Below are 25177 nucleotides of genomic sequence, written 5' to 3' on the forward strand. Positions count from 1 at the left end.
TTGAGCTAGTAGCATGGTTTTAGTATGCTTTTTTATATCATAATTCTATTGGTAACTAGCAGTACTAGTTTAATTCATGTTCTTTTCACAACTATTATTTGCTAGTACTATGTTCTTGTCACAATACTATTAGAAGCTAGTTGTGCAGTTTTGCATCTTGTTCTGATCACAATACTATTAGCTAGCAGTGCTGTTTTACTATACGTTCTTGTTACGACACTCATAGTAGCTATCAGTACCGTTTTACTTTATGTTATCACAATACTAGCAAATAGCCAGCAGTACTGTTTTACTATGTGTTCTTATCACAATACTAGCAGTACAGTTTTACTATATGCTTTTACCACAATACTATTAGCTAGTAGCACTGTTTTACTATGTTTTCCTATCAATAATAGTATTAGCTTGTAGGCCTATTTTAGTGTATCTTCTTCTCACAATACTATTAGTAGGCTATATTACTGTTTATTACACGTTCTCATAACAAAATGATTAATCACTTGCTGTATTGTTTTAATTTATGTTCTGATCACAATACTACTGTTAGCTAGTAGTACTGTTTTACTGTATGTTCAAGTAATAGTGGCGGTAACATAGCACCAAAAGGTATTGTAGATTTTCCTAGATAAAATGAACTTGACTGGGACAGTTAGAATGCTTGTCGGGCCAAATCCAGACTTTCGTCCTTCCAAGCTAAAAAGTCACTAAACATCTTCGAACTAATTAAAGACAGTTGTATTTTTTGTTATATTGTATGTAGTTGTTGTATGTATAGGGAGATGATGCAACTACAATACAATACCGCGTACAGACCCTACAAAGTATTCAGATATGGCATCTGTCCTCCAATGATCTACTTATGACAGAGGTCAGTCTATAGATGTCTTTCCGTAAATGTCTAAATGCTGCAAAATCTGCCTGATGTAGAGTAGTCCAGGATTTGGGACCCAACAATAAAGATTGCGGACCCCTAACTGTCCACATGCATAGGGGGGCTAACATGGAGGAGCACAACAAGGCAGATTTAGGGGAGTAACCTTATCTTACTTGTTGGATCATTGGATGGGGGTCAATTGAATATTCAGTAGTCAACCCACTCTGGGAATTCAGAATGTGACAAATGACCTTAAGGTTCACATGAAGTCACTGGTAGCCAATAAATGGTTCTGCTATCTACAGAACTGAGTTCTAAAAAACACCAAAAAAAATCACAGGAAAATAAAACATAGAAAGGAGGTAGTTTCTTTCCACTGTCTGTCTAAGGTGTATTAATAAACAATTGCCTGGATACCGCCCAATACTTCGAACAGATATCAGCCCTCCTGAAAGCTCCAAACGAGCTCACTTTGCTTCTAGTGAACAACTAAATCCAGCATCCTATCTGTGTGGGCTTTGTATGGGGAGGTCGAGAGTAAGTAAGTAAAATGTATTGCACAATTATTTAAAATCATTGCAATGTGCACATACAAAAAATGACATTTTAAGTAAAAAAGGAGGTATTCCAGTCTGTTAAAAGATCAGCAAAGTTAATGGATTAGATAAAAAAGAAGGTGAAGCTGAAAAACCAAGGAAATGTCACTTAGGAGGGTTAAAGTTCAGGCTTGCTCGGATGATAGAGTCGAGGAGTTAATTTCTGTGATGAATTTTACAAAGCGAGTCCCCCCTCAAACATGCCTCGAGCGCTTCGTGGCAAGTCCTGATGCCGAGAGAAAGCCAAATTGGTCTCAGCCAAAATATTCTTTGCGCCCGGAGGTGATGGCAAATGCACTGGCTGCAGAAACGGCACTGAGAGGAAGCTTCTTTCTTGTATCCTTGGCCAAACTTATATGCCTTCAACGGAATTAAGCCGAAACGGAATCTCATTAACTGATGTTTAATATAAGGCTTTATAGCTGATGCGAGATAGGATGGTAATGTTTTTGGGGCATATAGTTTGGCAGCCCAGGAGCCGTGAGAAAGCTGGAGAACCTGTTGCATATCTGATTGATTTGATAGAATTTTGGCTTGCTTGGTTAAAAGCTTCGATTTCATTTCATCGGGCAGAGAAGAGGACCATATATCCCACGCTTCAAGGGAATTGAGGCAAAATGTCAAATACTTATTCCATGATGTAGTCAGGTTGCTAAGCAGGAGCCAAATGCAGTTCTTCAACTTATGGGAGTTAGCTTGTTTCGCTTTCAGACAGTATGAAACAAATCTTGCTCCCATAATCCAGCGCATACAGAATAAGGAAAATTCTTTCCGAATTTGGGCATGGGAAGTCGAATTTGGCAGTCGAAAGACCCGGCGATAGCATGATGATTGTGCTCTATCTAGCCAGTTGTTCATTTTGTCCTTGAATATTATTGCGCCAAAGGAGATTGTAGGCAGGAATTTTGCATTTATTAGTTTTATCAAAGGGACAAAATCTTGGGAGTGCAGAGCGCTCTTCGTTCTCATAAAGGCCCCCTCTAAGCTGCGAGCCACTGCCTGCATCTCTGTTGTATGCACCGAACATCTCCCTTTATGGTCAATCCAGACGCCCAGATATTTGTATGCAGCGACAGTCTCCAGTGGTTTCCCTTCTATAAACCACGAGGTCTTTTTTCCATTCGCAGGTGAAATTGCCATTGTTTTAGTTTTACTAACGTTTATCTCTAGCATATTGTTTTTGCAATACTGGGCGAGGGAATTGAGCAGTCTTTGGAGGCCCACCTGGGTTTGATCTAGAAGAATGGTGTCGTTTGCGTATTGCAGAATTTGGATTTTATTTTTGCCGATTCCTGGGGGGAAGGCTCTTGATCGGGACAACCATTCAGGTAGGTCTGCAAGATACAGATTGAAAAGTAGTGGAGCAAGGGTGCATCCTTGTTTTAGGCCTTTATTCGTAAAGATTTTATTAGAGGTAGACCATTTCGATGTTACTCTGACTTTTACCCAGGTGTCCGTGTTTAGGGCTATTAATGCGTTTAGTAGTGCCCGTGGGATGCCGCATCTTGCCAGTTTTTCCCACAATTTGAGTCGGCCAACGTTGTCGAAGGCTTTACGAAAATCGATAAATCCCATGTACATTGATTTTCCTTTTGCCGCTAGGGTTATTTCCATCAGATGGGCTATGGAAATCAAGTTGTCCTCAATGTGGCAACCTTTTCGGAAGCCAGTTTGGTTGAAAGGGATTAAGTTTTTCATTTCCGCCCATTTTGTAAGTTCTTTTAAAAGTACACTTGCATAGGCTTTCCCATCCACATCAAGCAGGGCTATCATTCGATAGTTATCGGGATTGGAGCGCGAGCCTTTTTTATGGAAAGGTACAAGGAGTGATCCTTGCCAAGATGGCGGGATTGCGTGTCCCAATATTGCATTCTTGAAGAGAGGGGTCAGTATCGTGGCCCATTTTTGTGCGGAGGCTTTGAGTACTTGCGTAGGGATCCCGTTGGGTCCAGGGGCACCACTGGGGCGCATGTTCTTTATGACTCCTATTATTTCTTCTGTTGTTATGTTGATGGTGGATGTTGTGCCATCCTCAGTGATAAGCTGATCAAGTGTAAATTGGAGCTTACTGCTGTTAAATGATGTATACGGTGCTGTATATAATATTTTAACGTAGTTCTCCCAGTCAGCAGGGGAGATATTAGCTGCAGTGGGGGGTTTAGAGGCTTTGGATGCCTCATTTATCCACTTCCAAAATTTCCTTTGGTCCTTAGTTTTGATTATCTCAAAAACTGACGCCCAATGGAACTCTTCCTCCTGTCTTTTTAGGGCGAATCTGGCCTTTCTATAGTCTTTTCTAGCAGCAGATATGTCACTCCTCAGGGATTTATATTCACTTTTGTTGCTCGCTTGAACTCTTTGCAACTTATTTAATTTACTCTTGGTGGAAATTATAAGTTGTTTTCGCTCAAGCAAGGTAGTTGGTACCGGAAGGTCCTTCGAAGGGCTATTTGTTAGTTTTGATGCTAATTGATCTCTAAATTCGCTAAGTCTTGCCTCCCAGGAGAATCCTGCCTGGAAATCAGTGCCATCCAGTCGCTGTTCAGAAAGAAGATTATCGGCTTCCACTTCTATTGCTTCACGATTCCATTCAGACCATCTTAATTTTCTTACATTCTGGAGGATTGATTCCTTTCCAATCAGGGGAATTGTTGGGCGATGTTGTTGGGTAAGGGCAATCTTGCATACTAGAATAGCATGATCGCCGTCTAGAGATGGCATTATCGAGAGCTGGCGCGCCAAATGGAATGCAGTGAAAGATATCCAGATATAATCTAGAGTCGCCATACGGGATGAAGATATATGGGTATATGCAGCTGGTTGATCTGAGGCTAACCTTCCGTTGAGAACGCGTAGGCCTGATTGGTTTAATTTTGTTGCTAATTTTATTCCATTGGCTTCCTTCCGTTGATATTGGGACTTTATCTCCGGGATTGCCCACTCTTCATTTACTGATGATATTTGAGAGGATTGGGTGGGGTCAATATCCATTAGGTTGGAGTTGAAGTCGCCCATTATCAGCCACTGATCATTTGGGAATAAAGCTTCGAGATTATTTGTTATAGGGAGCAAGTTGCTTAAAGTGGTCTCCCGACGAATTTTTACGGGATGTAAGTAGACACAACCAAGAATGATTTTTTGCTTTATTTTCCCTTAGCATGACTCTTGGTCTCAATGCTGAGGAAAATGTAGTCGCCTTTGCCAATATACAGGGTCTCTAATTTAGCGACCAATGTATTCTTTACGGCAATCAACACACCTCCAGATGCGTGACCACCTGCTGTGGATGGAGTGGCAAATGATTCGGCTACGGTGAAATCTTCCCAGATGGTATTCTCCAGGGCCCAGGTTTCTTGGATGGCGAAGATATCATTTAACTTCCGGAGGTTCGTGGATAAACGGCCTATTTTCTCTTTTGTTAGGCCCCGGATGTTCCAGGAGCAGATATTTAAGAAGCAGGCTGTGTCATACTTTGGTTCATTTTCGAGCTGAATTGTCTGTACACTACCCTAAGGCCTTGGAGAGCCAGGACCAGTCTTGGGATTTATTTGATTTAAGTACACATTTACGTGGCCCGCCTGCTGTTGTAGCTGTTACTTGGAGCGGAGTGTGAATCCAAGGGGCTGTTTTTAATTCCTGTGCTCTATGGCCGCGTAGCATCGGGGGAAGCTGTTGTGTGTTCCCTTCCAGACTTAAGGTGGGGCTAATGTCGTTGGTCAATAGGGGTTCAGTGGTGTTTTTCAGAAAGGACGGATAATTAATGGTGGTATAGAGGCTAGCTTGAATGCCCCATTCGCTCAATTGCTTTGCGTTCTGAGACAAAGTTGCAGCCAGTTCTGAGGTAAGAAAAGTTACCCAGGTTGACTCATTTTTATGGCCCATAACAGGCTCTATAAAGGACACTGTTTCAATGTCCGCTGAGTTGACACTTTCTAAGCCTGGAAGATGCTGGCATAGCTTTAAGATATTTCCCCTGTTTAAGATGTCCCATCGACCCTGGGATTCATATTCCGGGTATAATAGTACTTTTTTGCACTGTAGCTGTGTAGGGCGAGCCTCTTGGTTATTGCTGTTGACTTTATGCAGTTGTGTCCCGGTCGGGCTACATGTTGAGCGATCTGTTTTGGGCTTTTCATTGCCTAAATTCCCTGGGTTGTCTTGTGTACTTAACTTTAGAGTCGTGCAGCAGTTGTTTATTGACACATTGCTCATAACTGGTTCCTGGGCGGGGAGTGTCTTGTTGTCTAGTCGAACATCCTCTAGTTTTTCGTCTATTCTTGGTAATGCAGTTTCTGTGATGGAGGCTCTTTTTATTTGTTTTGGATCTTCAATAGTCGATAGGCTTTTTCCGTTGGTTGCTACGGAAGGGCTTTTGGTCACCAGTTTATTAGACTTGTCATTTTGGATGGAATGGTAAATACAAGATTTGTTATTATTACTGTTATTTTTGGAAACTTTATCCTCCTTTGGGTCTAGTAGGTCGAGAGATGTCCTCCAAAGAAAGTTCTACAAAATATTGGCTCTAATGGTGCAAATGAGAGTACTGTTATTTGTGTTTAGCGCTTTCTTGGCGGGTTCAGCAGCAGCCCTGTATCTTGGAACCCCTGGTGAGATGCCAGAGTCCCTGAAAAGCAAGTTCCAGAACCCCGTCTACCAAGCGATCTTTGCTGGGATCTGTTGGTCAAAAGCCTTCGCTGTACAAATATATACATCATTCAATAAACATTGCTCCATGTGGCACTAAGTAGGCAAAGGTTGGCCCGCCATGAAATGGACAGATTTGATGCATGGTCCTCCCGTCCCAAGATTGTGCAACACTAAATTGTGAAATGTTGTTTTACTCAAATAGTTTCCTCTGGAAACATTCTTGCAGAGTGTGCCAGTCCTTTCCATGGCCCATGAGCTGTGACCGCCCTCAACATAAGAGCAATGATCTGGTCAACGACACACAACACTGGAATACGTCCTCGATAGTGCACCCTGCAATCCAACACCCTTCGAACCAAGGTCTAACCATGGTGTTGTGTGCTACCCGTCCGCTGATATGCTTAAATCAAGTATATGAAGCGCTACATAATTCTATACATTTTTATGGAATATGTGCAGCTGTGACCTCACCTCCTTCATTCCACTGGACCAAATGAGCTTCTATCCCAAGACTCAATCCAGTGAGCACCTTTGTGATAACCCCAGAACTCCATTCCCACTTCCCACCTGACACCCGTGGGGGTTGGTACCTTAAACGAACACACACCAGTGGAAGCTGTACTAGAATTATTCCCCCGAGGACTGCCCTTGTACAAGGGAATGAAAAGCTGGATGAAACCTGGATTCATGCAGCATTATGGAGGGGCTTAGGAACCACGAGTTTGTCATTAGGGAACCAAGTAACCTCTTACTTATTAATGCATCTTTCCATGAACATAGAATGAAGTAAACTCTGATTCATCCGGCCACTGGAGTGCAACCCAGTAAAGGAAATGAGGCTGATTCGGGTTAATCCTGAATCCAACAGCTATTATTGACAAGGATCCGGGCTGGCCGCAGTTTAATATGCTGAATTTGTTCCAGTTTAACTTGCTGAATCTGTCCAGGCGTCAGCATCACCCGCACATTGCCTGTTTTCTGTTCGGAGCAGCAACCTGAAGGCTAGGAGAGGGATTCTTATTTTCTCTATCAGCTGGGTCCAAATAAAAGGCCTGATTTAAAGAACCAACAATGCTTCTTTTGTTCAAGTATGATTCTTGCTGGAACCTACCTTGAGCCTAACACTTGGGTGCCAACACCGCTTGTTGTCACTTCACAAGTACTTAAGAGAAGGTAGTATTTGGAGGCAGGATCTTGACTCTGTAGTACTCCACTATATAGAGATATGCATGTACTGTATGACTGTGAGATGTATCAGTTTGTATAAGAAGTTGTACAAATACGAAAAAAAACAGAAGTTCTAAACCAATGCCTTGCAGTTTGATGTAGCTACTTGAGGCTGGTGTTAGACTCCAACCAGCCCAAGCACTGCAGGAACGTAGCATGCACCAAACCCCTTTACTTGCCCCGTGGAGCCCCACAGGTCAAACACAATGCGGGCACCAAGGGACCCGAAAAGAGGGTGGTAATGTTGAGGAGACACCAAGTCTTCCACCCTTGGCGACGAAAAGGAAACAGCTCCCTCCTGCTCTACGCTTCTGCACCACACTGTATAAGGGGAGACAAAACAATCCCTTCATATATCACGGCTGATAGAAAAACCACCAACCCTCAATGATCATGCCTTGTAAAACATTCAACAACCCCTCTTACCGCTGTAATGTGCAGGCTTTGCTTCGTAAAGATAAGGAGTGCAGTTAGTGAAAATAACACTCCAGTAACTGCAACTAATGACTTTGTAGCTTGCAGGAAGGGGAGGGAGCTTTAGTCGCAAAAGCCAAAAACAAAAAAGGAACAATGGCAAATGAGGGGAAAAAGGTCTTACAATGATAAAAGGTCACAGCCTAAAAAAAACCCTTCGGTTCGTCTCCCAGGGACAGGGACAATGGATAGACTCGAAAAAGCCCAAAACAAACCCAGCACAGCCTTCGCGGATTGACCCGAAACGTCACTTCCGCTCAAAACGAAGCTGAGAGCAGTCCCGGCAAAAGACGCGCTGGAACCGCCGAAGCTCCGTTCAAAGTCCGCGTTGCTTCGTCTCTCTAAACGTGAGAATGCATCTCAGAGCAACGCGAGTGTGAGCGGGGGCCCCCGAACACACTACAAAAAATAGGAAAAGGCTGATAAAAATAAGTGAAATAGAGCGGGAGGGAAGGGAACCCAGGATATCCAACACCCTCTCTAACTAAGCAAGGGACGAAACAAAAAGTAATGGGAAAACGGCAAACTTTCTCACGAGCCCGTGAGAAAGGCAGATGCTCAAAAAATGGGGCTTCAATACAGCAGGGAAGTTCTCGAACCAGCAGCAAAACGACAGCCAACAACCAGGGTAGGAATCCAAACACTGGCAGATGTCAAGCATCGAGCTAAAGGTAGGACCACCTTTTATCTTACTTCCTAGTCATGTGATATCAAGGCATGATCATAAACGAGGGACTAACCTGATTCCTAACAGTACCCCCCCCCCCAATGATCCTCCCCACAGGTCTGGGTTTCGAGGGGTGCTGTCTGCGGAACAATCGAACCAATCGCGGAGCGTGCACCCCCCCTGCTGGTTCCCATGTCCTGTCTTCTTTAGTGTACCCTTTCCAGTCCACCAGGTATAATAGGCGCCCCCTGACCCGCTTCGAATCTAGGATAGCCTGCACTTCGAATTCCTCCTGCCCATCCACCATAACAGGAGGAGGTGGTGGTAACACTTGTGCTGAGGGTACGTAGGGTTTAAGCAAAGATGTATGAAACACGGGGTGTACTCTATATTCTGATGGTAAACTGAGCTTCATTGCCACGGGGTTAACGACCTGTAGAATGGGAAAAGGGCTCACGAAACGGGGCTGCAGTTTGGAGATCCTTGCAACTTCAGGTTGCGTGAAGCCAGCCATACTAGATCCCCAATCTTATATGCCGGAGCATCAACACGATGCTTATCCGCCTGGACTTTCATCGCCGTCTTTGCTTCTAGAAGGCTATCCTTGGCCAAATTCCATATGTCTCTCAAAGGCTCGCACACGTCATTGATGGCTGGCACGCGACCCGTGGGCTGTATAGCTACTGCTCTAGGATGATACCCAAGGGAACAGTAAAAGGGTGTCATGCCCAAGGCGGAATGCACACTGTTGTTATAAGCGAATTCCGCAATGGGCAGAGCCGTCACCCAATCACAGGACAAGGACACAATCAGACACCGTAGATATTGTTCCATCGTCTGATTAGTGCGCTCGGTCTGACCATCGGACTGAGGGTGGTAAGCCGAAGATAAACGTATCTCGGTTTTAAGCACTTGACACAACTCGGTCCAAAAGTGTGAGACAAACTGCGCCCCCCTGTCTGATACAATCACCACTGGCAACCCATGTAAGCGCACCACCGAAGACATAAACACCACCGCCATCTCCTTCGCAGTAGGGAGTTTGGGAAGCGGTATAAAGTGGGCCATTTTGGTGAATAAATCCACTACCACCAAAATGGCGGTGCAACCAGCAACCAAGGGCAGATCTGTTACAAAATCCATACTTAAAGTATGCCATGGACCAGGGGGTACCTCCAAAGGCTGTAAGAGTCCCGAGGGTTTACAATGCGAGGGCTTGCTGATCGCACACACAGAGCAAGCACCCACATATCCCTGAACATCCTTAGTCAATGACTCCCACCAGAACCACCTCATACATATTTCCTTGGTCTTCCTTATTCCTGGATGTGCTGCCAAAGCAGAGGAATGACACCACTCCAGCACCTCATCCCTCAACACAGGGGGAATAAACAACCTGCTCTCATTGTACAAAAGTCCATCTTTCATTGAGATCAGGGGTATGGACAACCAAGGCGCCAGATCTACTTGGCTCAATCGTTCCTTCACGAGAGCAGGAAAGTCTTCCACAACCAAAGCCCCTATAATTCTTTCCCCGGCTATCATCGCCCTGCTCTCCTTCACGGAGCCTTCTTCCTTTCCCACAACGTGTATCCGAGAAAGAGCATCGGATTTCACCTGTTGGGCTGCAGGCCTGTATGTTATGACGAAGTCGTATTCATTGAAGAATAAAACCCATCTCATCTGACGAGGGGTTAATGCCCTAGCAGAACGAAAGAATTCCAGGTTTTTATGGTCGGTGTAGATAGTAATGACATGTCTGGCCCCCCATAAATAATGGCGCCATTCCTCAAATGCTAGTTTGACCGCCAGCAGCTCGCGATCTGCCACAGTATAATTGCGTTCGGCTGGCATTAAGGTTTTAGAAAAGAACGCAATAGGATGCATATGGCCTGTGGCCTCATCTCGCTGTGATAATACCCCACCCACAGCACACAAAGATGCGTCGGTTTCTACAAAATACGGCAGGGCAGGATCAGGATGCACCAATACCGGTGCAGACACAAACTGTCTTAGCAACGTACGAAAAGCATCCTGAGTCTCACTTGTCCAATCAAAAAGAACGCCCTTCCTCAAAAGGCGAGTCATCGGAGCCACAATGTCAGAAAAATGCAGTATAAATCGCCGGTAGAAATTGGCGAAACCTAGAAGCACCTGTATTTGCTTCACATTTGTTGGTACTGGCCAGGTCTCTATAGCCTGAATCTTTTTTGGGTCCATTCGGATGCCTGCTGCAGATATCACAAACCCCAAAAACTCCACCTCAGGAGTACCAAACTGGCACTTCTCCAATTTAGCGTATAAGTGATGTTCCTTTAAAGACTGCAATACCTGCGTCACATGCTTGGTATGATCGATCTCCTTCTCTGAGTATATTAGTATATCATCCAAATATACTATAACTGTCTGATCCAGATACTGGCCTAGGACTTCGTTAATAAAAAACTGAAACGCCGCCGGCGCATTGCACAGACCAAACGGCATTACCGTATACTCAAACAATCCGTACTTTGTCTTAAAAGCTGTCTTCCACTTATCCCCTGGCCGAACCCTTATAAGATGGTAGGCGCCCCGCAAGTCTAACTTGGTGAACACCGTCGCCTTGCGGAGCTGATCCAGCAACACGGAGATGAGTGGAAGAGGGTACCGGTTTTTAACGGTGGCCGAGTTCAACGTTCTATAGTCAACACATGCCCTCAAGGACCCCTCTTTCTTCGGGATGAAAAATATAGCCGATGACACTGGCGAGGAAGAATGACGAATATATCCCAAGAGCAACATCTCATCTATATATGTTTTCAAATGGGCCTCCTCAGGCTCAGACAATGCGTAAACCCGATTGCATGGCAATGGAGCTCCTGGTATTAAATCGATCTTGCAGTCGTACGACCTATGCGGAGGAAGACCTTGAGCGCACACCTTGTCAAACACATCCTCATAAGATGAGTACTGAGGAGGAACAACACTCTTTTCAATCATGGCACAAGACAAGGGGTTGATCTGTTCAGCTGCCACAACATAGCAAATCCTCAAACAATGTACTGAGTCCAACGTAACCAGTCTCTGTACCCAGTTAATCCTCGGGTTATGTTTTTGCAGCCACGGGACCCCCAACACCAATCCAAAAGAAGGGGCATCGATCAAATCAAAGACCACACTTTCCACGAGTCCATTATCACACAACAAACCAAGTGGCACGGTCTGTCTTGTAATACACCCTGATGTCAACTCTGTCCCATCTATCGCCCTTACTGGCTCAGGCTGTTCCTTCAGGTGACAAGGAACCATCAACTTTTCAGCCATCGAGATGTCTATAAAGTTTCCGGTGGCCCCAGAATCTAACAATACCGACACCGGAATGCGTTTCTGTGCTGAAAGCAGCAAATGGGCGCTAATCACAAAATGCCTTGGAGCTTGATCTAAGGCCCCTATCACCTCATACTGCTCTATTCTATCAGCACCTGAACCTTGGTCCACATATATGCACGCCACCTTCTTACCAAACCCTACCCCTGATAGTTTCACAGGGCAATCACGTGCAAAATGGCCCCCCTGTCCGCAATAAAGACACAGATTCAGCTCTCTTCTTCTTTTCTTTTCCTCTGAAGTCAGGGGTCCCCGCACTCCACCTATTTCCATGGGTTCCGGTGCTGATCTACTCTCCCGTGTTGACTTCGCCTCTGGTTTCACATAACTACTATGGGGTGACAGAAACCGGTTACGTTCTCCACGCCGTTCTGTCACCCGGTGATTCAGTTTTACCACGAGATCGATAAATGCTGCACAATCCTCAGGCGGATCCACCACCTGCGACACTATGTCCTTCAACTCCTCACAAAGTCCCTGATAAAACAGAGACGTTCTTTTCTCGGTTGGCCAATGCGTCTCGGCTACCAATCGATTAAAGTTGGCTATATAAGACAATAAGTCCTGCCTGCCCTGCCGCAGCTTCAACAGTTCAGCATCACTGGCCTGCATAAATGCATGCTTCGCAAAAAGACCCCGCATTAAGTCCTTAAATGCCTGATAGTTATATAGCACACGGTCGTTGCTTTCTACCAGAGGAATTGCCCATTGAGCCGCGTTGCCAGCCAGGTACGACAGTATAAAAGCGATCTTAGCCGAGTCATCGGGAAAGGCATTAGTCCTACACATAAAGTGCAGCTGACACTGGTTCATAAAAGTGCCAAACTTATCAGGATCTCCTGAAAATCTCTCAGGGTGGGCCAAGGGAACTGCCACGGGGGTCGTCACTGTTACAGCTATGGGATTACTGCTACTTGCAGTACTTGCTCCTGCCCCTCCTGTATACTGAAATGTAGCCGGCTGTATAACAGGGCCCGTCCCCCTACTAGAGGTCTGTTCTCTTGCCCTAACAGCCACCAATTCCTGTTTTAGCCCTACGTTCTCCTGCTGCAGCTCCTGCACTTGTGCCTGGAGAGTATGTACAGCTCCCATAATATCTTGCATTGTAGGACCACCCGTTCCCCCACCTAAGGTATTCCCATCGTCATCCATGCTAGTCCGGGCAGTGCTAATATATCGTGGGCTTGATATTCTGTTAGACTCCAACCAGCCCAAGCACTGCAGGAACGTAGCATGCACCAAACCCCTTTACTTGCCCCGTGGACCCCCACAGGTCAAACACAATGCGGGCACCAAGGGACCCGAAAAGAGGGTGGTAATGTTGAGGAGACACCAAGTCTTCCACCCTTGGCGACGAAAAGGAAACAGCTCCCTCCTGCTCTACGCTTCTGCACCACACTGTATAAGGGGAGACAAAACAATCCCTTCATATATCACAGCTGATAGAAAAACCACCAACCCTCAATGATCATGCCTTGTAAAATATCCAACACCCTCTCTAACTAAGCAAGGGACGAAACAAAAAGTAATGGGAAAACGGCAAACTTTCTCACGAGCCCGTGAGAAAGGCAGATGCTCAAAAAATGGGGCTTCAATACAGCAGGGAAGTTCTCGAACTAGCAGCAAAACGACAGCCAACAACCAGGGTAGGAATCCAAACACTGGCAGATATCAAGCATCGAGCTAAAGGTAGTACCACCTTTTATCTTACTTCCTAGTCATGTGATATCAAGGCATGATCATAAACGAGGGACTAACCCGATTCCTAACAGCTGGTCCATACCTCACTGTGCTACATTACCAGCAAGGAACACAAGTATCTGTGTATCAAAACTGAACCCCTTTTACCCAGGGCTTTAAGTGGGCCGGGTCTCACTGGGTCTGAGCACCTGCAGTTTTTTAAAGGGAGCTTCAAAACGGGTCTCTATCGGGGTCTGTTTTGTGCCCTGGCACTGGCGGTCCGTGACAGCTGGTACATCGATGTGCGCTCCTCACACTGCTCACTTCTCACTAGTGGAGATGTTCTGGCATGACGTCATGCCAGGTGAGTGTTGTAGGCGGAAGGGAAATCCTTTAAAGAGAGTCATTTTCTCTCTGGATTTCCCTTCTTTCTTTGAAACTGAGGAGCAGCAACATTGTTGTGGTGGCACCAGGGCTTTAATTGGAAGCTTTCCCAATATTATGTACAAGCCATAGTTGCTGCCTATTTATCTTATGCAACTAAAAACCATTGACAAAGCCAATAGTCCTGAATTGTTGTAGGTATGATGTTACTTGTTGTATCATATATCTAGATGCAATGACAGAAACAGCAAAATAGATGTTGGGGTGGCACGCTATGCCAAGCACGGATTTTTAGCTTAAGTCTGTAAGCCACGCCTCCTAATTACACAAGCCACGCCCCTTGGGGAGACCCCCCCAGTTTTTTTATCCCACTTAAAGCCCTGCTCTTACCTATCCAAATAAAATATAGATCTGTGACGCACACGTTACCCAGCGTGCAGTGCAGCAGGTATTTCAACACTCTGTACTAGCTTATGAGTCAAAGCGGTGTTTAGATAAAACCCAGCTCTCTCCAGCAAGTGCATTAACCACCAGAGTCAGCTTTAAAAATAATCACAACTATTATCGTTATTATCCACTGAAATTTGCTAGGCGTACACAGATCTCTGCAGCAGGTGATTTAACCCCATAAGATATTTTAAAAGCAGCCTCTTTGGGACATATTGAGTACAGCAGAAGAGATTTACTGTAAGGTTTTGTTCTTACTGCCAATTTCTTTGTGGCGGAGTTTTTTAAAAAAAATGAATGCCCGAGTTCTCCGTCAGACTATGCTTTTTTTTTGGGTGACTCCACCTCCTTTCTGCCATACCTTGATCCCCAGTTTATGTCTTCCCGGAGTACATTTTTCCAGTTCAAGCACTGGTGTAACCGAAATTGTAACACGTACTTATATGCCTACTTCGGTGCTTTGTATAGCGCCAACATGCTGTTTTACAGACACTTAAGTGCGTATTAACACCCTGTAGAGAGCCAGAGAAGGGACGCAGAGGTGCCGAGTAGAATAAGCAGGGCTTTAAGTGGGATGAAAAACTGGAGGGTCTCTCAAAGGGGCGTAGCGGATGTGATTTAGGGCGTGGCTTAAAAACACACAACATAAAATTCTGTGCTTAGCATAGTGTGCCACCCAACTGGTATGTTGCTGCTTCTGTCATTGCATCCAGATGTATAATACAACAAGTGACATTACACCTTCAACAAGCCAGGACTATTGGCTTTGAAAATGGTTATTAGTTGCACAAGATAAATAAATAATCAACAACTATATTGTATATAACATTGAAAATGCAGCAGTTCTGAAATGATGAGAAACTGAAAGAACGAAGTTCCATCAAAGCCAGTGAAGGGGGGCAACGCTGCTGAGTTAGGATGTATTTTTCATCCCGAGGACGAGGGCAAAAATGGAGAGCTGGATAGGGAAGCGTCTCAGCGCCTGCTTTTTAGAAGTGAGGGTGCTAAGCACTAAGCCCTAAGAATAAGTAATTTTACAATTCTGTATTCTCTAACTCTGCGCATAGTATACAATGCAGAACTTTTTAAGAGGTTGATATATGGAGCTGGCTGCGTCCCAAACCGTGTCACTACCTGGCACAGAAGCGTGCCAGCGTGTCAATGCCCGGGACGAGGCGCTATATTAACGTGTGGATCTTCCGGAAAAACGGTCCCGAAATCCTGTTTATAAAGAACAAACACAGCTTTGTTTGAAGCCGGCATCAGAGTCACACAAAGGCACCCGGGAGCGCTCTTTTCACAGCGGCGCTGAGTGGGAGTCACCGCAGCGGCCGGTGGCTGGCAGGCCGCCAAGCGACAGAACCACATCCGGGGGCCGGGCCCTGCAGGGGACTGGGGCCCCGGAGCCAGGACAGCGCCCGCACAGGCCTCTCCGGTGGGCACGGTCAAGACGGAGGAGGCAGGGGGACCAGGGGCCGCACTTATCCCCATCCACACTCACACAGGCCTCCCGGTGGGCCCTAACACAAACACTGCGCATACACGGGGGTCATAGGCACGCCGGCGTAGGTCACGCACGTAGGCATAGATGTAGAGACCTACACGTGCAAAGGTCACGTCACTGCGCACAGCCCTTGTGCACGCTCACACAGATCTCGTGCGTGGCCATAGACACAGAGACCAGGCAGGTGTTGTTCAGGGTTGGATTGGGATACAAATTAGTAAAGGTGGCCCACATCTTCTTTTGCAAAACACTGCATCAGGGTTTTAAGTAATATGAAAAGAAGGGGGAAGGGGGTTCTCTAAAACAGGCATGTTTTCTTAACTTCGCTGAGATTTTTAAAAAAAATGCAAATGTTGCCAGGACTCTTTGTGTACGGATTAGTTCACAATGGTGAATCACGCCTGAATATAAGTGAGGCCACTTCTACTCAGGCCCCCTACCCAACCTGCGTACATTAATGGGCAAGTCCAGCGAGAGACCGGGAATGACTCCTCCACCTTGTTGGTAAAAGGGCGGTAGTAGAGGCCCATCTATCTCCAGGAAAGGCCACTATGCCCCCACTGGGCTGCAGGCAGCATTTGAAACAGCCCAAACCGGCCACCATGCTGCCCAAAAAAGCGGCCCACAGCTGCAACTCAGATACTGGTCCATCGCCCGAGTGCCCACTGTACCAATCCAACCCTGGTGCTGGGGACACATATTCACGTTACGCACACAGGTCTTACTGTTTGGTGAAGACCCTGGGCACAAGTCTCACTGCTGAACACGCATACACACACACTCGCATACCAGCGCTAACTTATATAGGCCTTGGATACAGCTCGACGCACACTCACAGACTAGCAGGCACATTCACACAAACCTTACTGGAGGGTGCATTCAGAGGGGTGGAGGCACGCCCACCCAGGTCTCGCTGGTGTGGCACCAACTGCTGCTTGCTGTTGGATACACTCAACCTGACAGGGCAAGCTCATACAGGCCCGAAGGTGGACATCTCACAGAGAGAGTGGTGACCCAGTGGCGGCTGCCTCGGATTGGGGGTGGGGGAGGCTGTTAAAAAACAAAAATACTTGCCCTCAGCCCACTTAATCTCACTAAATCTTGGAAAAACAAACGGTGTAATACAACCTCGTTCTGTTGTACTCTTTTAAAGTACTCTAAAGGAAATGGGGTAAAACAGCACTATATAAGACTGCAAAAAAAAAAATACTATTTAAAAATCTCCATCGCCACATTCTAGTTGATGTCTCGTGCAGTGTGGGGATGGTTTGAACATGGTTGTTGTTGCTGTTTCTGCTTTTCAGTCCTTGCAGCGAAACCTGAACAGAATCTCCCAGACTATACTTGCCCAGAGGCAGGCTCACTCATGTAGCAGTTTTCAGAAAACATTGAAACATGTAGAGTTTGGACATATGTTGCATGTAGCAAAGAAGCCAGGGTGTTGGTATTGTCAAAGTCAATTTTGTCAATGTGTTTTATTTTATGTATGCAAACTTTATATTAGCTTTTTAGATATAAGCCTGACTAGTGGCTAGTCAGTGGGTGTGGTGAGCAGTGGGAGTGGTGAGCTTTGCCCATCGGATTCACTGTAATGTTTGTGTGCGTTTCTGTCGTAGGCGCGACAGTTCAGTATGCCAATGTAGGAGTTTTGCCACTGATGGTTGGACCCTCTGATGGTCATGCATTCATTTTAATCAATTATTTTTCATTGAGTCTATAGCCACTCTTGCAACGATGTGGCGCATGCGCATGATGGTTCAGTTGCATAAACGCCAGATATTTAGGTACGTGCACAACGCTGGTATAGTCGCATTGGATATTTAGTGAATATTTCGAGAACGGATGGGGATAAATGTAAGAACGCAAGAGAATGATCTAAAGTTGGATGGAGTTTCAATTTTGAGTTACTTGTGCAAAACAGTTATCTGTAAGCATGTCTTTGTTATTTGGAAAAGGCACACATTTTCCACCCACCCCCCTCAATTGTGTTTTTATACCATTGACAAGTGTATACCACATGCTCGATGGAATTTCTGATTGAGTTATCAATCTGAGCTCTAGAGGAACAACTGAACCTGTGGAATATGTTTTAGCGCTACAGTTTGGAGCTGAGGAAGGGAATTCGAATCCGGCCTCTACTTGGGGCAAATCAATTAATGTCCACTTACATTACAAAATAACTTAATAAAGTGCTCTAATGCCCTCAGGGAAAGTTTGTGCTATAAAAAAACATCTAAAAAAAACATGCAAATAAAAATGAGATGTAAAAGAGCCAGTGTAACCCAAGAAGAGAACCATAGATGCCAGGCAATGCAGCCAGCATAACAGGAGCCTGTGTACCATGAGAAGAGAACCACAGACGCCAGGCTCTGCAGCCAACATAACAAGAGAAGAGAACCAGAGATGCCAGGCTCTGCAGCCAGTGTAACAAGAGAAGAGAACCAGAGATGCCAGGCTCTGCAGCCAGCATATCAAGAGAAGAGAACCACAGACGCCAGGCTCTGCAGCCAGTATAACATGAGAAGAGAACCAGAGACGCCAGGCTCTGCAGCCAGCATAACATGAGAAGAGAACCACAGACGCCAGGCTCTGCAGCCAGCATAACATGAGAAGAGAACCACAGACGCCAGGCTCTGCAGCCAGTATAACATGAGAAGAGAACCAGAGATGGTTGGCTCTGCAGCCAGCATAACAAGAGAAGAGAACCACAGATGCCAGGTTCTGCAGCCAGCATAACAAGAGAAGAGAACCAGAGATGCCAGGCTCTGCAGCCAGCATAACATGAGAAGAGAACCAGAGACGCCAGGCTCTGCAGCCAGCATAACATGAGAAGAGAACCACAGATGCCAGGTTCTGCAGCCAGCATAACAAGAGAAGAGAACCAGAGATGCCAGGCTCTGCAGCCAGCATAACATGAGAAGAGAACCAGAGACGCCAGGCTCTGCAGCCAGCATAACATGAGAAGAGAACCACAGACGCCAGGCTCTGCAGCCAGTATAACATGAGAAGAGAACCAGAGATGGTTGGCTCTGCAGCCAGCATAACAAGAGAAGAGAACCACAGATGCCAGGTTCTGCAGCCAGCATAACAAGAGAAGAGAACCAGAGATGCCAGGCTCTGCAGCCAGCATAACATGAGAAGAGAACCAGAGACGCCAGGCTCTGCAGCCAGCATAACATGAGAAGAGAACCACAGATGCCAGGTTCTGCAGCCAGCATAACAAGAGAAGAGAACCAGAGATGCCAGGCTCTGCAGCCAGCATAACATGAGAAGAGAACCAGAGACGCCAGGCTCTGCAGCCAGCATAACATGAGAAGAGAACCACAGACGCCAGGCTCTGCAGCCAGTATAACATGAGAAGAGAACCAGAGACGCCAGGCTCTGCAGCCAGCATAACATGAGAAGAGAACCACAGACGCCAGGCTCTGCAGCCAGCATAACAAGAGAAGAGAACCAGAGACGCCAGGCTCTGCAGGCAGTAGAACATGAGAAGAGAACCAGAGACGCCAGGCTCTGCAGCCAGTATAACATGAGAAGAGAACCAGAGACGCCAGGCTCTGCAGCCAGCATAACATGAGATGAGAACCAGAGACGCCAGGCTCTGCAGCCAGTATAACATGAGAAGAGAACCACAGACGCCAGGCTCTGCAGCCAGTATAACATGAGAAGAGAACCAGAGATGGTTGGCTCTGCAGCCAGCATAACAAGAGAAGAGAACCAGAGACGCCAGGCTCTGCAGCCAGTGTAACAAGAGAAGAGAACCAGAGATGCCAGGCTCTGCAGCCAGTATAACATGAGAAGAGAACCAGAGACGCCAGGCTCTGCAGCCAGTATAACATGAGAAGAGAACCAGAGACGCCAGGCTCTGCAGCCAGTATAACATGAGAAGAGAACCACAGACGCCAGGCTCTGCAGCCAGTATATTACGAGAAGAGAACCATACACGCCAGGCTCTGCAGGCAGTATAACATGAGAAGAGAACCACAGACGCCAGGCTCTGCAGCCAGCGTAACATGAGAAGAGAACCAGAGACGCCAGGCTCTGCAGCCAGCGTAACATGAGAAGAGAACCAGAGACGCCAGGCTCTGCAGCCAGCGTAACATGAGAAGAGAACCAGAGACGCCAGGCTCTGCAGCCAGCGTAACATGAGAAGAGAACCAGAGACGCCAGGCTCTGCAGCCAGCGTAACATGAGAAGAGAACCAGAGACGCCAGGCTCTGCAGCCAGCGTAACATGAGAAGAGAACCAGAGACGCCAGGCTCTGCAGCCAGCGTAACATGAGAAGAGAACCAGAGACGCCAGGCTCTGCAGCCAGCGTAACCTGAGAAGAGAACCAGAGACGCCAGGCTCTGCAGCCAGTATAACAAGAGAAGAGAACCACAGAGGACGGGCTCCGCAGCCAGAGGACCACTGAAAGAGACCCACAGACACCTTGCACTGCCGGTGGTGGGGGGTGGGGGGGTGGTGTGTGTGAAGGAGGGATGGGGGTGAGAGAGACACCGCGCCTCAGACAGTTATCAAGCACTGGCTGTGCACCAGTGTTACACTGAACAGCACCCATACAGTTCTTGCAGTGCAGGAAGTGTGACAGGGGACAGTCCCAGAAGGACCTGCCCTAAACTCAGTGCCACAAGATGGACCCAGAGGGTCAAGCTCTACAACACAGTAAGCATTACCTGCAGCCGGTGCAGCACGGCAGAGAAGCCACAAAGACCTGCTGCTTACACATGATAAACATAGAAACAATACGGTTTACAAGAAAACCAGCCACTGCACCCAATAATACGGAGCAGGTTTACTGGTGAAAGTGCCTTTGCTTTGCACCCTTTGGCCTCCTGCCCTGCACTAGTGCAGTGCATAGCGTGAGGTGGAGGCCTCCGAGATGCACCTTCGGGTACAGATAACACTTATCAGGACCCAAGGGCACCCTGGGGCTTTGCTGCCCGTGTTTTCCTCAGATAAGGGTTCACACACTGAAGGATCAGACAGCGCTGGCACACTCAGGAGGAGTTTATTAACCAGGCAGGGGGAGGAAACCATTGTTAACGAAAGAACACGTGCAACAATCGGTGAAGAGGGTTCACAAGAGGTCACGAGAGAGGGAGGAAGGGAAGAGAGATGACGTGGAAGTGCTTAATATCAAGGTCTCAAACCTGTTCGAATAGAGTCAGGGTTGGGATATGTGTCAGTCTAGACGGGGGGACGCATGAAAAACATTCAGGACATCAATCTTGGGTGGGCTTAACCACAATCAATCTAAACGGAAGGTCTATGTAATACGTATCAAGTATAGCCCTGCCCTCCTGGGCCAAGGCTGGACATCCCGGTCATAAAATCTCAAAAGGATAACCCAGTAAAAATATGACTTTCACAGGGAAGGCGTGCTATTAAACCTTGAGAAAGGGTGGTACCCACGTCCCCGTTCTGTAAGCTCTTGTGGGTGAAAGCAGTATGCGATGAAGGGAGCTCACCCAAACCCCTCTACGTTGTAGGTGGGTACATTTTTTTAATTGTGTATTTTTTGATTGGATCTGGCTTGTGAATTAACTAAAGGTGTCTCCAGACCAGGTCTAAAAGGCCTAGCACCGATGCAGAGTGTAAGTAGCCAGAGCGAAAAGCAGGGGTGCCCAACATTGGTTTATGAAGGCCAAAGCCACTGTAGATTTCCAGGATTACCATCGACTTTATCATTTCATGCAATTTACTTTCTGGAAATATATCTTTTACGGACAGTCTGAGAATCAGGGAAAGATCAGATCCCAGCTCGACCCACTGGAGTAATGCCAATTGCAGAAGAATAAATAGGTAATGCACAGCAACCAGAGTGACCAACTAACTCCAGGCCATGTCACACAGGTTCCAGTCCTAGGCTTTAATGTATCAACCAAATGCATTCTGGGTGTCGTAGTTGCTCCTATTTAAATAATTAGACGAACTTAACGGATTACTATGATTTGTAGGGAAAAAGTTCAGGACTTGAAACAGTTTGTGTGATGTACTGGAGTGAGCCCCCCCCCCCCCCCCCAACCAAACGCCCAGCGACTGACCTGTCTATTTATTTATGAATCAGAAAGGAAATCAGAGGCGGAGGGAAGCTGACAGTTTGAGGATGTGGTGTGAAGAGGAGGGAGAAGAAATACACACGCACAATTTCCTACGAACCTCGCATTTCCTTTGCGGAAAACGGTGTTATAATGAGCACGCGTTTCCGTGTGTAACAACCTTCAGCCCCCCAAGATTTCACAACCCCGTCCTGTCCAGCCCGCAATAGAAGCACAGCTGTGACTGCGCCCCTCTTTACCAACAGAGCAGACCACGTGCCATCCACGCCGTCTGCACCAGTCACTGACCCGCCACCCTCCCCGAGGCTTCATTTGCCAAAGTTCGTGCAGGGCCCAAAGTATTGCTCAGAAGCTCGTGGCCAGCGCGGTTGAATGTCAGGGTGACTTCCAAGGCCGTGTAGTCGTGACTCCACCGCACGCCCCTTTCTTTAATCAACCCCCAGACACTCCCTGCCCTGTATCTCAGCCTTGCAGGCTCTTTAGTTCATCTCTGCTTCCTTTCCTCACTATCTTTGCGTTTTTCTTCTTCTTTTTCCCCTCATCTGTGTTTTTTTTACTCCCTCTTGCTCTGGGTAAACAGTCCGAAGAGGAGAATACGTGCTGGTCCCCTAAAATGAGAATTGGTGAGCCACACCGGCTCAAATTAAGCCCCGCCGTCAGTGGCAGCTCCCTGTAGCTGTAGTGAGTAGGTCACGTGTTGTGCACCGTAGGGAGTCCGGGCTTCATAACACTGTTCATTCTGGGGCTGCTCGAAGTGTCACATCGTTAGGACCGTGTGGCACCTGCAGCCATCTCTGCCGCGCCACCAGGGGCAGATCCGGGCCCAGCTTCAGCACATACAACCCTAGCAAGAGCAGCCCCCAGCTTTAGGGTGACCTGACGTCCCGGTTTGTCCGGGAGGGTCCCGCTTTCCAACAGATATTTATTTCCGCATATCCCGGTTTTTACAGTGGGTGAGCTGAAAACAGTGAGACACTTTTTCAGGTGTTCCAATACAGGGCTGGTTAGCAGCTGTTAAAGTAAGCACTTTTATTAACGGGTCTGAGGCCGATTTTAAAAATCACCTTTTATTTATTTGCCTAGTGCCCCTTCTGCGTTGACGAGGGCTGTTATTCTTTGCCACCTGGCTGATGTAAAATTGTAGTCCTTCCTCAATGTTTGCTAAATGACCCGGTTTTTGGGTCAAAAGATCTGGTCGCCCTACCCACCTCCCAAATGAGTCGGACCCCGTTCAAGTCCTCTGCTCGCAATAAAAGGAAGCCTCCTGCCCCCTCCAGCATCAGCGAAAGTCTCTGTCCCCACCCGGCAGTGACGTCTCTTCCAAGTCGTCTCTTCCAAGTCACCCCGTGTTCTGTCACCTTGGGTCAGTCGCAGCTTGTCAGCCAACACCCCCACCCCAGCCCCGCCCCCGTGCATAGATGGATTTCTAAGCCCACACTTATATTTGTGAATGCGAGGCGAAAACAGGTCCCACAGTACAAACGTGGGTCACGTGACTCAGTGGACTGACGCATCAGCTGAGACTCCATGGTCAGGGGGTACCACATATTTTCACTGATGGGAAAAATAAGCACCACTAATTAGGTTAACGGTACCTAGCGCCATGACGCATCCTGCTGGACGTGAGCTTTACACATAGGTATATTATGCGGCTGGCTAAAAAGCCTGGACCGGCTACAGGTGTCTGTCATGCTTGAAGCTAAACTGACAGCTCAGGAATGACGCCCCTCCCCTAAATCACAGACAGGCGCCTCTCTCAGGGGAGCAGAGACAGCCCCTGTTAACTCTCCCAGAGGGGACGCACCTCTCAATCAGACTCCATCTCCCACAATCCCTTGCTCTGCGAGGACAGCGCCCCTCTCTGCAGGGACAGCACCCGCTCCTCCAGCTGCTTTACAGCCCCTGCCTTGACCCCCCAAAGCTGGCGCTCTCTGCATCTCCACCCCTCAGCCCTGCACGCCCCTCACCTCCGGGTGCTGCTCCTCTGGTGTTGGGTGAAGTTAAGGGGGTTCCTGCAGCCGGGGCCTGCCTGTTCCTGCAGTCAGCACCCCCTCCTGGTGGCTGCGCGCCCTCCTGCAGACAGCACTCCTGCGGACTCCCTCCCTCGAGCAGCGGCGCGGCAGGACCAGCCCCTCGGGCTCTGAGCTCCGGACTCTCCGCCCCCTGCAGGCAGCACCGCCCTCCTGCACTCAAAACTTCCCCCGGCAGGCGCTGCCTCGCAGTCCAGATCCGGGACGAGGCTCAGATCCCGTGCGCCGAGCTCCGGCTGGGGACGAGGGCGGTGGTGGGCCCCGCCCCGGACCGAGGGACCGGAGGGGAGGGGCAGCGGATGCGGAGGGAGGGGGAACACCACGGGGTGAGATGAAGAAGTGCTGGTGGATAAGGAGAGCCATACAAGAAGAGCAGGAGGGAGATATTTTGGGATGGTTCTGGAAGGGAGGAGCCCGCAGAAGGGGTGGAGTGGTGTGCGAGCTGACCAGCCTTCCAGCCTTTAATCTCCCGCCAGGGCCAGCCGTGGGCATGGGCGAGCTGGGCACAGGCCCAGGGCGCCAATATTCCGCGGGGCGCAGCAGGGAGCTGCCTGACTTAATGTCATGCAAACAGCAGCTGGTTTCAATAGGGTCCCGTTAAAGACTTTCTAATCAGCCCTCAATTATTTATTTTTTTGTGTGCATTTATATAGGGGAACTAAACCAGAAGGTATTGGGGCACTTTACAGAGCCCCAGTTACATTACACAAGGACACGTAATTGTTAGCACCCATCAATTCCCTGCCCTCCCATCTTCCTCACACCGCAACAAATACCACATTTTCTTTCCACCCAGGGCGCTGTCCCGGTCAGTCCGATTTGTGGCCGGCCCTGCCTGGCGTAGAATCCGGTTGAAGGCAGTATGCACCCAATGCCTAAGTGCCATGATCCTGGGGCCACAAGACATGACGCCCAGCGAGAGGTGGACCAGTCTGCATCTGTACCCTCTGTGGCACGGCGACGTAGATAATGGAAGGTCATGCAGAAGACAATAATTGATGGCATGGCACAATATGCTGCCACCCTGCAGAATGAAAAAGCAAAAGACACACAAATGATGGAAGGAATGCAGAACAAATCAAAACATTCACCCCAGTCAAGAGATCTGGGTTAAATCTATCATTTTATTACTCCCCATGCCACCCCAGTTTAGACCTGGCCATATGCAAATCAGTCTTGACCCTGTGCCTCATGGGAACAGTCCAGCCGAATTGCCAAG

General features: G+C 47.6%; 1 protein-coding gene across 1 annotated transcript in view; it reads right to left on the bottom strand.

Annotated features, from left to right (window-relative positions):
* Positions 1 to 24162, bottom strand: part of LOC147673402 (ceramide synthase 2-like) — a 236029-nt gene extending 211867 nt beyond the window's left edge. Inside the window, exon 1 of the mRNA XM_086947261.1 lies at positions 23773 to 24162. Within this exon, the coding sequence (XP_086803387.1) occupies positions 23773 to 23865 (93 nt within the window). The 5' untranslated portion in view covers positions 23866 to 24162. The remainder of the gene's footprint in view (positions 1 to 23772) is intronic.
* Positions 24163 to 25177: the final 1015 nt, after the last annotated feature.

Source organism: Lissotriton vulgaris, chromosome 12 (assembly GCF_964263255.1).
Source record: "Lissotriton vulgaris chromosome 12, aLisVul1.2, whole genome shotgun sequence".
NCBI classification, from domain to species: Eukaryota; Metazoa; Chordata; class Amphibia; order Caudata; family Salamandridae; genus Lissotriton; species Lissotriton vulgaris.